Source organism: Chiloscyllium plagiosum, chromosome 18 (assembly GCF_004010195.1).
Source record: "Chiloscyllium plagiosum isolate BGI_BamShark_2017 chromosome 18, ASM401019v2, whole genome shotgun sequence".
Classification (NCBI taxonomy): Eukaryota; Metazoa; Chordata; class Chondrichthyes; order Orectolobiformes; family Hemiscylliidae; genus Chiloscyllium; species Chiloscyllium plagiosum.
The window spans coordinates 27,208,516-27,223,348 of NC_057727.1; the positions used below are offsets into that span (position 1 = coordinate 27,208,516).

The 14,833-nt window shown below is 41.0% G+C and overlaps 1 protein-coding gene across 3 annotated transcripts in view; it reads right to left on the minus strand.

The window, feature by feature from the left end:
* Positions 1-14,833, minus strand: part of phf2 (PHD finger protein 2) — a 149,284-nt gene that overhangs the window by 97,293 nt on the left and 37,158 nt on the right. Inside the window, exon 1 of one of the 3 annotated variants that reach the window (XM_043708018.1) lies at positions 1,339-1,370. The exons of the other annotated variants lie outside the window; for them this stretch is intronic. Within the exon in view, the coding sequence (XP_043563953.1) occupies positions 1,339-1,355 (17 nt within the window). The 5' untranslated portion in view covers positions 1,356-1,370. Of the gene's footprint in view, positions 1-1,338; positions 1,371-14,833 lie in introns of those variants that run through there. 3 annotated transcript variants of the gene reach the window in all.

The window sequence follows — 14,833 nt, forward strand, 5'->3', positions numbered from 1 at the left end:
CTTCAAGAAGACTGCAACAAGGTGCCGCACAGGAGGCTACTGACTAAGATAAGGGCCCATGGTGTCAGAGGCAAGATGCAAGCTTAGCACGGATACAAGCTTAGCTGTCTGGAAGAAAGCAGAAAGTGGGATAAAAGGATAATTCTCAGGATGGCAGCCACAAGTGGTGTTCTGCAAGGCTCAAAGGTGGGACCACAACTTTTCACTTTATATATTATTTATCGAGATGAAGAAATTGAGGGTATTCTGGCTAAGTTTGCAGACGATACAAAGATAGGTTGAGGGACAGATAGTAATGAGGAGGCGGGGAGACTGCAGATGTATTTGGACAAAGAAGTGGCGGATGGAGTACATGGGAAAGTGTGAGGCCATGCACTTTAGTAGGAAGAATAGAGGCATGGACAATTTTCTAAATGGGGAGAAAATCTGATGTGCAAAGAGACTTGGGAGTTCTAGTCCAGGATTCTCTCAAGGTAAACGTGCAGGTTGAGTCAGTAGTCAGGAAGGCAAATGCAATGATGGCATTTATTTTGAGAGGACTTGAATGTAAAAGCAGGGATGTACTTCTGAGGCTCTATATGGCTCTGGTCAGACCACATTTGGAGTTTTGGGCCCCATATCTCAGGAAGGATGTACTGGCCCTGGAGTGTGTTCAGAGGAGGTTCACGAGAATGGTCCCAGGAATGAAAAGCTTAAATATGAGGAACGTTTGAGGACTCAATTGGGTTTAGAAGGATGAGGGGGGATCTAATTGAAACATACAGAATATTGAATTACCTGGACAGAGAAAATGTTAGGAATATGTTTCCATTGGTAGGAGAGACTAGGACCTGAGGGCAGAGCCTTAGAGTAAAGAGAAGACCTTTCAGAACAGAGTTAAGGAGAAACTTCTTCAGCCACAGTGGTGAATCTATGGAATTCATTGCCACAGAAGGCAGTGGAGGCCAGGTCACTGAGTATATTTTAAGAGTAAGATAGATATATTCTTGAGTATCAAGGGAACCAAGAGTTATGGGGAGAGAGTGGGAGAATGGGATTGAGAAACTTATCAGCCATGGGCTGACTGGCCTAATTTCTGCTCCTACATCTTATGCTAATACTGGTCAAGAGTAGAAATCCTCCACCACTGCCAAAAATCACTGGACAGTGGAAGTCAGGACAAAATCCACTGACTAGTTTTTAAACTGTTTTTCTGAAAAAGCAGGCAGAGGGGTATACAAGCAAGGACATCCACTCCAAAGGTGTCACTTTAATCCTCCCCACCTGGCCTGCAATAATCATTCCCACTCCTCCTCCACGATGTGCCTGATCCTTTCATCCTATATGTCAGGGACTTACTTCACTCCATTTACCATCACACATCTTCACGGAGATGCTTGCAATCCCAGCAGCATCCAATACTGGCAATTCTTGGACTGCTGGAATCTGACTGGCTGGCAGCCCTCAGGAGTGGGACTTCTTGTTATTAAGAGGCAGAAGTCTGACCCTCAGCCTTTTTACGCTGCTCTCGTGGGTTAGTGCCATAGAACAGGTTTTACAGAATGGTCTGTTCTGCCCCCTGAAGTCCAGCCCTATAAGTCACTGAGGAAAAGGTAATACCTGTATTCAGACATAAAACATAAACAGAAAACATCCTGTATGAAACTACGCAAAACCTTATTTTATGTGCATATTGAGCAAAAATGAATGACAGAAACAAAAGATCATTCTTTTTCCCTGCTAATGTGTTTCCAATCTGCTCCAACTGTGATTGACATCAGCATTGTTGAGGAAGTGAAAGGTTTTGATTCAAAAGATTTGTATAACCCACCAACCTTGAATTCCCTGACATCCAGGCTGAGTCTGATTTATGAAAACAAGTCCCCCACATGACAGCCAGGACTGAAGTGGGTAAAAAAAGAGTGAAGATATCCGATCAATGACAGGGCTATAAATTTTGTGCTTGTAACAGGGGTAGTGGTAGAAGAGGGACCTAAGGGTTCAGGTTGATAGTTCTTTGAAGTTTGCATCACATATAGTCAGGGTGGTTAAAAAGTGTTTAAAATGCTTGCCTTCATTGCTCAGTCATATTGAGTACAGGAGTTGGGAAGTCATGTTGAAGTTATACAGGACATTGGTGAGGCTTCTTCTGGAGTACTGCGTCCAGTTCTGGTCGCCCTATTATAGGGATGATATTATTAAGCAAGACACAGTTCAGAAGAGATTTACCAGGATGTTGCTGGGTATGTCAAGTTTGAGTTATAAAGAAAGGCGGGATAGACTGGGACTTTGAGGTTGAGACATGACCTTAAGAGATTTATAAAATCATGAGGGTATAGACAGGATTAATGGGAGGTGTCTTTTCCCTAGAATGGGGGATTTCAAGGCAAGGGGGTATATTTTTAAGCAGAGAGGACAGTGGCTTAAAAAAGACATTAAAAAATTTGTTTTTTACACAAATGGTGGTTCACGTTTGGAATAAACTTCCAGAGCAAGTGGTGGATGTGGGTATAATTACACCTTTCAAAAGACGTTTAAATAGATATATGAATATGAAAGTTTTGGAGGGATATGGCCAGAAGCAGGCAGGTGAGAACACTTTAATTTGGGATCATGTTCAGTGGTATGACACAAGGATTGTAAGTCGAATACAGAATCAGAAGATGCACAAGTTGTCAAGAAACTAGAGATTGAAAGAAAAAGACAGAGATTGAGAGAGCGGAAACTGAAGGGAACTACACTTCAAATCTCAGCAAGGCTGTAGTGATAGCAAGCTGCATGAAGCAATTGAGAAATAGAGAATGGGAGAAGATGAAGTTAAGTAAGGAGCTGCAGGAAGTGAAGCAGAAACTGGAGAAAGTAACATTCGAAGCAGCAGAGCAGGAGCAGAGAAATCAGGCAAACAGAGTACACTGGAAACCGTTCAGACTCAGTGCGATAAAGCATACTTGGAGGCACCGCGCACGGTCAGTAATCAGGATGCAGCCCAAAAAGCTGTAGATGAGCTGGCCAAGAAATACAAAAACCTACAGGCGATGCTCAGAGTCCTGAACCAGGCAGGTAAAGCAAAACAAAGTAAAACAAAGAGAGGCCGCACTGATGACCATTCGAAATGCCAGTGCGAGGTTGAAAAATTAAAGGGAATGATATGCACATTTTGGAAAAAATAATCAGATGGGGGCAGCGATTATGGGTTAGATTGGGAGGAAATGGAAGAACAAGCCCATAGAAATTGCAAGAGCAGTATATTTGTGTACTGCCACCTCCATTTCTAGAGGGTGTAGATCCCTCAGCACCCCCAGGATCTTATCCTAGCCCAATGAACCCATTGACCAGAACCCATTAGGACGGCCAGAACAATAATTCAATTATTTTATATAACGCTACTTACAGTGGCACAATTGCTGGAGACAGCAAAAACGTTCCCCATATTTGAGCCCACTTCTGACCCCCATATGTTTTTTGACAGCACCCACTAAGGGTTACCATTGCTTGAGGATGTCAAGAAGGCAAAATTAATGCTAATGTTCCTCAGCTCTGACTGCAAAACCCTCTGATGCAACAAAACAGTGAAAATTTTATTCGAAAATGTACAGGTTGCACAAATGAAGCAATGGGAAAGTGAACCAGGTAGTTACGAAGTAGGGCAGTGGATGACATTACAAATTTTCCAGCCAGGAACATTCCTCACCTCAGATATTCAGGTTCCCACTCTGTGATGGACAAGGCCAGCCCCTCCATGTACAGAATTTTGCAAAATCCAGGAAAAGCTAGGTGGTACCACATAAATCAGTTAAAAGCGTACAGAGCCCAAAGAAACAGCCACCAACTCCAAGAGCTTCTTGGTGAACTGGGGAAAGTGGACCTTAATCCGCATTCTGATCCAGACCCTGGACCAATCATTGATCAAGACCCCATCCAAATTCTCAATCTCGATCCAAGACCAGTCCCAGTTACCAATTCAGATAAGGATCCTGGACACTGTCCCTCCTAAGGCTTCAACCTTGGGAAGTGAACCACAAGCAGCCCCACCAATTCTGGCCAGAAGAGGCAAGCTTTGGTGCACAATAGCCCCATTAGACACAGTCTGTCCAAGCAACACGCACGCATACACACCACACACCAATAGTAGAGTATGGTAGACGGCCATCATCACCATTTTTGTCATTTAGGCCATTGTTAGCCTTTGGCTATTTTTCATCACCTCATCCTCATCTTATTCAAATCAAAGGACATTTTATCTTTTAGCCATCTAATCTTGTCATCGAAATATTAATCATCTGGGTGTCTGACAATGCCAACACATCAACCTGCTTCTAGATTAACCAATGACATACCCGAGTTCAGCACTGACACACAAGCATTTGATTAGCAAAACAGGAATTGAGAGAATTCAATAAAACCAAGTTTTGGGAAATTTCTCCATAATGACAACATATAATTGAGTAAGGTGAGAGCCCATGGTGTTTGAGATGAGCTACTGGCGTGGAATTAGGAATGACTATCTGACAGAAGGCAGAGAATTGGGATAAAAGGTTTTTTTTCGGATTGGAAGCTGATGACAAGTGGTGTCCAGCAGGGTTCAGTGTTGGGGCCACAGCTATTCACTTTATATGTTAATGGTCTGGATGAAGGGACTGGGAGCATTCTGGAAAAGTTTGGCCGATGATACAAAGTTTGGCGGACAGGCAGGTAGTACTGAGGAGGTGGGGAGGCTGCAAAAAGATTTAGACAGTTTAGGAAAGTGGTCCAGGAAATGGCTGATAAAATTCAATGTGAGCAAATGCGAGGGCTTGCACTTTGGAAGAAAGAATACAGGCAAGGACTATTTTCTAAACGGTGAGAAAATTGCTAAAGCCAAAATACAAAGGGATCTGGGAGTGCTAGTCCAGGATTCTCCAAAGATTGACTTGCAGGTTGAGTCCGTGATTAAGAAAGCAAATGTAATGTTGTCATTTATCCCAAGAGGGTTGGACATAAAAGCAGCGATGTGCTTCTGAGACTTTATAAAGCTCTGGTTAGGCTCCACTTAGAATACTGTGTCCAAGTTTGGGCCCCACACCTCAAGAAGGACATACTGGCACTGGAGCGTGTCCAGTGGAGATACACATGGATAATCCCTGGAATGGTAGGCCTAACATACGATGAATGGCTGAGGATCCTGAGATTGTATTCATTTGAGTTTAGAAGGTTGAGGGGAGACCTAATAGAAACTTACAAGATAATGCATGGCTTAGAAAGGGTGAATGCTGGGAAGTTGTTTCCGTTAGACGGGGAGACTAGGACCCGTCAGCACAGCCTTAGAATTAGAGGGGGTCAATTTAGAACGGAAATGAGGACACATTTCTTTAGCCAAAGAGTGGTGGGCCTGTGGAATTCATTGCCATGGAGCGCAGTGGAGGCCAGGATGTTGGGTGTCTTCAAGGTAGAGATTGAAGGAATTAAGGGCTATGGGAGAGTCTGGGGTAAGTGGGTTGAAATGCCCATCAGCCATGATTAAACGGCGGAGTGGACTCGATGGGCCGAATGGCCATACTTCCACTCCTATGTCATATGGTCTTCTAATCTGCTGGTCTACATCATTGACTGAAATGCCAGGATGCAATTGTCAGAAATGCTAATTGGGCAAGTATACGCATATCCAGGCTCTATGTGGTTCTTCCCATCCAGAGGCAGGTGAATGTGAGGATGTTGTTATGTGGGTCCATCCCAATAAACCCATGATATTGAGGTGTAACAACCAGAAGGTTGTGTGAAGGAAGTCAAATGAGAGCTCAGATTACTGCTACCTGAACATAAACATCACAGGTGACTGGTGGAGTTTTTCACAAACAGACGTGCAGAAATGGGGTATCTGGCCACCAGACAAAGAGCTGGAAATTGGGCAATCACACCCTGGGAATGTCTTGGGGGAGCTATGTCCTACATGAAATTTGAAATGGGCTAAAATGAGCCAGAAGTGCACACTTTTGACCGAGGACTATCCTAGGATCACAAAATAGGATGTATTTGAAACACACAGCCAAAACCCTGTATAATAACATGCACCACGAATCGGTACCAGCGGTATTAGATATATCCGGAACCCAGACGCCAGAGTGACACCTTTTCCAACTTCAGAAATTATATTTTTGCTTGACACATCAGCTATTGGATGGAAAACTGGGATTGACAGAGGGAAGCCCAGACCCAGGCCAATGGGTGTAATAAAAGAGATCTGTTGCAAGATTTGGCAACAGCTTACACAGCATAAGTGTCCACTTATCTGAATAAGGTCAGACTTTTAACACAGCAAATTAAAGTGTTGGACAGTTAGCTCGATGCCCGGGGGAAATAAATGATATCAGGCAGACCAACATCTGGTAATGATGCTAGAAGGCCCATAAATGGGATGATCTGGGAAAAGACAGATGAAGACAGTGGGTAAGAGAAGAGGATCCAGGGCAGCATCTATGTCCAATGGATGATAAAACAGTTGAGGGACAACCTCAAGCAGGTTCCATAGAGATGTACAAGATGGAAACAGACCCTTTTGTCCAACTTGTCCATGCCAAACAGATACCTTAAACTAATCTAGTCCTATTTTCCAGCATTTGGCCTATATCCCTATAAACTATTCCCATTCATCCAGATGTCATTTCCTGACCAAGCAAGTAGAGCACTTGTTCTACAGATACCCCAATTTTCAAATGATCAATTACACCATTGACAAGGTTTGATTTAATTACAATTGTAAGGGGTCCCCAGGAAAGGCTACAGGGATGGTACTGGGGATTCTGATCAAAATGGATTACAAGTATTCAAGATCGAAATTTTCAGCATAATCCGAGAGGGAGTATGGTTATTGTTGAGATAGAGGGAAACTCTGGATAAATGTCAGCAGACATTTGTGTGTTGAACTGTATGCCCATTCCCATATATGTTTGTGTGGTTTTTTGGCAAACACTGTTCTAAACTGTACTGTGGAGGTTCTGGAGCCTGAACAGAAATGTCACCAAAGTAGCTTATGGGGGAAGGAGAAATACTGCATTACAACTTCCATAAAACACTGCCAGAACTGGACCATCACATATAACATCCAGAACACCACCATGGTATTAGGTCACACACACCAACCAACATAGGTCTAATTGAGCTCACAGACATCCATAGGAGGAGTGAAATCTTTGTCAATGTCAGTGATGAGCTCAGACAAACTTTAGGGCATTATTAGGAGAAAGATGACATTGGCATGAGTTTCTATCTGAAAAACTACAGCAGGTCCAGACACACTTGGCAAACACATACAAAGTTTTACTAATGTTATTCAACAGACAGAGCAAATTCTAAACAGTATCAGGGAAATCAAAGTGACTAACTGGGGAGATGACCTCTGGGACTGGGGCTCAAATGTGGAGATACATCCCTGGGTATATCTTCTGTCATTCCGAGCTGTGTTGTACGATTTGTTTACTTTGATCTGCCTCACTGACCTCACAGTTAGATTCTGCTGGAAGAAGAAACTCACCCAAAACTGACTATGGACCATGTGCTGCTACAGTGGGAGCCAAAAAATTAATTAACCCAGACTACACTGTGAAAGGATTATATATAATTATTGTATGTATAAATTTTACTCTACTGGGTGCTGCTAAGCCCAAAGAGATTTGAGGTTTTAGACAGTGCATGTAAGTAGTGGTTAATTTTCAATTTATGTATTGTTATTTGTACACTGTACTGTGAAGCTTATTGATGTGCACATGGAAGATAGTCGATAGGGTATTGTTGTCTATGTACAATAGAGAGCACAGATGCTCAGGGAGTTGAACTATCCATATGAGACTTGGTATGTGCCTGCACGAGAATATGATCTGAGCCTGTAAGTTTTGCAAGACACTTCAAGGTATCAATAGAAGGGAGTGTGCTTAAGTGACCATGGGCCCAAATTGGACATTCTAATTTGACCCATAGCCAAACTAAATTAAATAGCAGTCAGCAGCTATAGAAAACAATGGCAAAGAGGTTACAAAGCCTCAGAGGTAATCAGTTACAACCAGACCAAGCATTTTGTACTGGAGGAGTATCAGTCAGACTTCCTGGCACCTTGCCTTTCAGCCAGTGCCTGAGGATATGCAGTTCACAAGGAAAGCTCAGCAGGTCAGGCGGCGTCCGAGGAGCAGGAGAATCGATGTTTCGGGCATAAGCCCTTCATCAGGAATAGTAAGGTGACTAAAATCTTTGCCAAAATGTTATACTATAGCTGTCAGAATTTTTCATTGAAATTATTTTTTCTGGTTGGCAAAACTTATTTTTGATAATATAGCAACAGAAAATGTCTCTTTAATGCTTTAGACATGGTCCCTATTGAAAATTTTAATTAACTAGCAGGGCTATTTCCTTTACAATCTTTTTCAGGTTTTGCAAGTAATACTGGGTTGCCTCATTTTATCTCACCCAAAACAAAATGTCCAATATGTGGTTGCTGCTGTAGAACTATGTGTACTGTATATCAGAGGGGGGCTTCAGACTATGTGCTCACATAAAAAAAAAACTGGCATTCTATTTCATACAATCCTTGCTACATCAAATGGAAAAATACAATCATAGATATCTGCACTGTCCCTCTCTGAATCTCAATACCAGAATATGAAGGCAGCCCACATCTGAACTTGCAACCTATTGACATCATAGAAGAGAGCTTGAAACCTGTAGTATTTTGGAAGAGCTTGAGGATTAAGAGTTGCAACTAAACTAGAAATGTCAAGACCTGGATGCACAGACAGGAAGAGAAGAATGCAAGGTTGAGATATGGAGCATTGGAGCATCCCACCGTTGGAACAAAAAAATGCAATAATACTGTTGCTTTTCAAAAATACAGAGATTGTAATACGGCACATTGTAGCCTGCATATAGGTAGTTGGATGCATCATAGTGGATGTGGCCCAATTGAAAATGCAGTTTCATATGTTTAGAAGAAACAAATATACTCTCCACTGACTCAGTGCTCACGATCAAAACCTGCAATAGCATGCCTAACTCGAGAAATCAGCACATGCTTAGCAGAAATTAAAAATTGATAAACTTCATTCTTTTTAACCTTGTGTGTGCAATATTAACATTGCTAGCCAGACCAATATTTATTGACCATCGCCAATTTCTCTAACAGTTACCAGCGAACTATCTTCATTAATCATGCAAGTTCATGTGATAGTAGTTCACCTGTTGAGAAGTTCAGAAGTTTGCCCCAGTGGCAGTGATGCCATTTCAAATCAAAATGGAGAACCCACATTTGTGTTATAGGAGTCTTAGTGAGTTATTGAACTACATCTTGGAGATAATATATTCTGCTACCACTGTGTGCTGATGATGGAGGAAGTGAATATTAAAGGTAGTGGATGGAGTCATAAGCAAGTGAGTTACTTTGTCCTGTATCGTCAAGCTTCTTAATCTTAGTGGCGATGCATTCATTCATTCAGGCAAGTGGAATGTATTCCATCACAATTCTGACTTGTGCCTTATAGATAATTGAGAGACTTCAGCAAGTTAAGTTGGTCAGTTACTCATTGCAGATGATGCACCCAATGAACAGTTCTTTTAGCCACTGCATCAAGCAGCGATCCAACTGTACCCAAATTGCTGAGTGGTAAAGCTCAAAACCCTGATATTGGAGGTTACAGAAACAGTAATTCTGTTGCAAGTCAAGGGGATACGGTCAGATTCTGTCTTGGTGGAGATGAACATTCCTTAGTATGTGTGTGGCATGATCATTATTTGTCATTTATCGGCCTGAATGTTGTTTAGATGCTGTTGCATGCAGCAGAAACTTTTTTTTTAAATTCAGACACAGGATGGGGGTGCCATGCCAGCATTTATTGCCCATTCTTAATTGCCCAGAAGGCAGTTAAGAATCTACCAATTGCTGTGGGTCTGGAGTCACATGTAGGCCAGACCAGGCAAGAATGGCAGTTTCCTTCCCTAAACGACATGAGTAAACCAGGTGGATTTTTCCAAGATTCAACATGGTTTCATAGTCATCCTTAGACTATTAATTCCCATTTTTTTTGTTTTATTGACTTCAAATTCCATCATCTACCATGGCAGGATTCAAACCCAGGCCTCTAGAACATTACTTGACTCTCTGGATTAACAATTCTGCAATAGTGCTACTCAGTCATTGCCTCCTCTGTGCTCCATTATCTCAGAGTTGCAGGAGGAACTGAACACAGTGCTATTACCAGCTAAGATCCTCATTTCTGATGTTACCTTGGACAGAAAGTCATTGATGAAACTGCTAAAGATAATCAAGCTTAGGACACTCTCCCACGAAACCCCTTCAGTGGCATTCTGGTACTGAAACTAATGATCTCCTATATTCATAACCATCTTCCTTTGTGCTAGATATGACTTCAGGCAATGGAGTTTTCCCCGATTTCTAAGGCATTTTAATTTTATTAGGGTTTCTGAAGGTCATATTGGGTCAAATGTTGCTTTGATGTCAAGGACAGTTACTCTTATCTTATCTCAGGAATTCAGCTTACTATGAATGATCACACCAAGATTGTACTGAGGTCTGGTGGTAGCTAGTTTTGGCAGACCCCAAATTTAGCACTGGTGACTATGTCTTTGTTGTGCACATGCTACTTGACAACACTGTCACCAACCTGTCCACTGCCTTTATTGAAGATTGAGAGTGTAATAATGACATGGTGGCTGATTGGTTAGCACTGCTGCCTCACAACACCGGGACCCAGGTTCGATTCCAGCCTCAGGCAACTGTCTGTGTGGAGTTTGCACATTCTCCCCATGACTGCGTGGGTTTTCTCCGGTTTATTCCCACAATCCAAAGATGTGGTCAGGTGAATTGGCCAAGCTAAATTGCCCATAATGTTAGGTGCATTAGTCAGAGGGAAATGGGTCTGGGTGGGTTACTCTTCGGAGGGTCAGTGTGGACTGGCTGGGCCAAAGGGCCTGTTTCCTCACTGTAGGGAATCTAATTGGCTAAGCTGGATTTATCCTGCTTTTGATGGATAGAATATCAGTGAAAACTGTTTTACACACTGCCAAAACTTTTCTACTGATTCTGTTCTATTGAGTTCAAAGAAAGTAAAAAATCCCAAATGGAACAACAAATTACACTGCATGAGAATAGTGTTGAATGATTGCCAATTGAACTCCAACAGATAGATTAGTTGGGCTCACAATGTATGTCACTTAGGCATGCTAGAATCTACCTGTATTCACTCACAAATCCTACTCCTTTGCAAATAAAAAGGAACATATCCACGCATTGTGCCTTTTTGAACTAAATATAAGCTTGAGGCACAGTCATGCCCTAGGGATTCCCCATGGTAGTGGACTGACCAATTACTCTGGATTTCCCCAGTTTGAAATTAAACAAAAGCCTTGCAGTTAGCTGTTCCCTGATACATGCACCATGGCAATGCTTCTACTAATCAGAGTCCAATTGCCAACCTACTGGCGCCTAGTTCTCATACAATATAAGTTGTCACTCCCTTTGAGATTTGGTATTCTTGTAATTTTGCCCTGATGAGAGCAAATAGTAAAGCTTTGGCAGTATGTCTCTTTTTTTCAAAAATACTCAAGTTCCATATGACCAAGTGACTATTTAAATATAGCTTGAGGGAAAATAATTATTATGTAAACTTTATTTGAGTTTCCCTTTCTGATCTATTTTGAATAATGCTGTACTGTACTTCAAGTTGCATAGTATGAAAGGCAATAAGATGAATTAGCAGTTGATGTTAATTTATCTCTCACATCACTAATCAATCAATAAATATTTGCCAGAATAGGGTGGTCATCAAGCAACAACACCTTGAGATCTTCAACGCTCTGGGGCACCACCAGAACAGAAAGACTTCACTCTAATGCCCCATTAAAAAAGGATGGCACTCCTCAACAAGCAGCATTTCAAGTGCGTTCAGTATTCATCCTAACAAGAATGAACAATCTTCCATGCTTGACATGGAGGGGCTCATTTTAAACCTCCAAATATCAGCAGCTAGATATATAAAACTAATCAATTATTTATCCAGCTACCCTAAAACCATCCCAAATAGGGGGCATTTAGAACTGGCTTGGGCAAATGTCATGGGCACCTGTGTGGTAAGGAATGCACAACTTCCTTAAAAGAATCTAGAAAATTTTAAGAAATTTCCTCAGCGACAATGTACTAATTATTTCAAACTGAACAACATTTTCATTACCTACTGCAAACAGATAAAATATGACACAACTTTACCATTTCTATTTATTTCCTTAGGGTTTGGATTTTTATTTTGCAATGGTTAAAAACAGAAAATTCACTGAAATGCTTCTGCAACAGTAGAGGTGGTGATAAAAGATTTTGTTCAGATATTTAAGTTAAAGATGTGTAATTCAGAAATTTCCTCCAAACCCGAATAACTACAGTTGATTCAAAACTTGCCCTACTTACATTAACCTACTTACATTCTGTTGTTATTTGCAGTCCTAAGAGAAACACAAATAAATGAAATGCAGCTGACACAACCACTAACTGCATTACAAAACAGAAAACAATGCCATCCTATAATTATCCTTTACAGGACAGCAGTTGAATTGAGCATCCAGTTGCATATTGGGATATTGCCACACTCAGTTTGTGGTATTCCATGGGTCTGCAATCACAAACTTTGTTGAAAACTCCTTCAATGGTAACGTCATAGCTATGTGAAAAACATTAATCCCAACCTTTGAGCAAATAACATTTAATCTAAAGAGAAATGTTAACAAAATATCCAAGGAATGAAAAATTTTCTATCTGTACATTTAATCCTCTGTTGTGTATTTTTCCATTTGTATCACATTGAAAATCTTGAATAGCAGAAATTATAGTCACTGAGAAAATAGTCAGCAGCTGAAAGGATATGACATATTTAGAGCAGTTGGGTTTCAACTTTTTCTAAATTAGTGAACCTGTTTTGGTACAGTTAATCAAAATAGTTATACAGCTGCCTACTTCAGGTTTTTAAAAGTGTGATGTTGAACAATATAGTAGGAGCCATGTATAATTACACATTAAAAATATTTTTAAAATGAACTACCAGCTCCTGAAGGGTTAACAATTTGCAACTCAATCTATTTTTCCACATGACCAAGTTCTACACATATCATTGAAAAAAATAATGCTGGCCTCACATCAATGCCTGGGACTATTCCTGAAAGTTCCACCATGCCTGATTCTCATTCTTTCCAATGAGAGTTGCAATTTGTTTGGTGCATACAGAATAATGTGCCACTCCCAGCCACAAACACATTGAAAATATGACACAAAGTGTATCATTTTACAGGTACTGTCATTTATTTTATTGTGGAAAGAGGGCATTCATTCAGGTGCTGCAGAATTGAATATGTATATCCAAAGGCAACTATGGCTTACTCACATAAATTAAGTGATTTCAATGATTGATTGTATATGATGTAATCATGAAAATACAAAATAAGGGCAAAACACTTACTCTATTAATTTTACTGAAGAAAAAAGTAAAAGATAAATAGCAAATAGATCTTCTGAATTCTTCACTTGACACAAAACTAAAATGGACATTTTAGTTGACCAGTCTATGAAAGGATGGTCAAGCTGTATATGAACCCTCCTTGCTACATCAAAATGACAATCTTATTTCCAAACTATCTACTCAGATTAAACTGCTAAATTTGGCTTGTTTTGCACTGCAAGTCTTCTTCCATAGTTCTCGGGATTGGGAACCAACTTGTTTCCCCACCTATTTGCTGGGTGCTGAAAGGACTGATTAGTCCAATATGTGATCTGCAGATTCTGTCACATACAAGGCAGGTACTGCTCAATGATCAAGTTACAACTGAAAAAAGAACATATACCCAACCAGATTCTTTTTAAAAGTTGCAATTGTACCACCACTTCCTCTGGCAGCTCATTCCATGCATGCACCACCCTCTGTGTGAAAAAGTTGCCATTTAGCTCCCTTTTAAATCTTTCCCCTCTCATCCTAAACCTATGTCCGCTAGTTCTGGACTCCCCTAACGCAGGGAAAAGACCTCATTTATTTGCCCTATCCACACATCTCATGATTTTATAAACCTCTATAAGGTCACCCCTCAGCCTCCAATGCTCCAGGGAAAACAGTCCAAGCCTATTCAGCCACTTCCAAAAGGTCACACCCTCCAACCCTGGCAACATCTTTGTAAATTTTTTCTGAATCTTTCAAGTTTCACAACATTCTTCCTGTAGGAGGGAGACAGAATTGCACACAATGTTCCAAAAGTGGCTTGATCAATGTCTTGTACAGCTGCAACATGACCTCTCAACTCCTATACTCAATGTTCTGACCAATAAAGGAAAGCATACCAAATGCCTCTTCACTAGCCTATCTACCTGCAATTCCACTTTCAAGGAGCTATGAATCTGCACTCTAACATCCCTTTGTTCAGCAACACTCCATAGGACTTACCATTAAGTATATAAGTTCCGCCCTTTCCAAAATACATTACCTCACATTTATCTAAACTGCCATTCCTCAGCACATTACCTCTGGGTACAGATGAGTCAATCTTCTTTGCTGTCCACTACACCTCCAATGTTAGTGTCATCTGCAAACTTACTAACCATACCTCCTGTGTTCACGTTCAAATCATTTATATAAATGATGAAAAGCAGTGGACCCAGCACTGATCCTTGTGGCACACCACTGGTCACTGGCCTCCAGTCTGAAAAGCAACCCTCCACCACCAACCTCTGTCTTCTACCTTTGATCCAGTTCTGTATCCAAATGGCTAGTTCTCACTGTATTCCATGTGATCTAATCTGGCTAACCAGTCTACCATGAGGAACCTTGTCAAACAACTTACTAAAGTC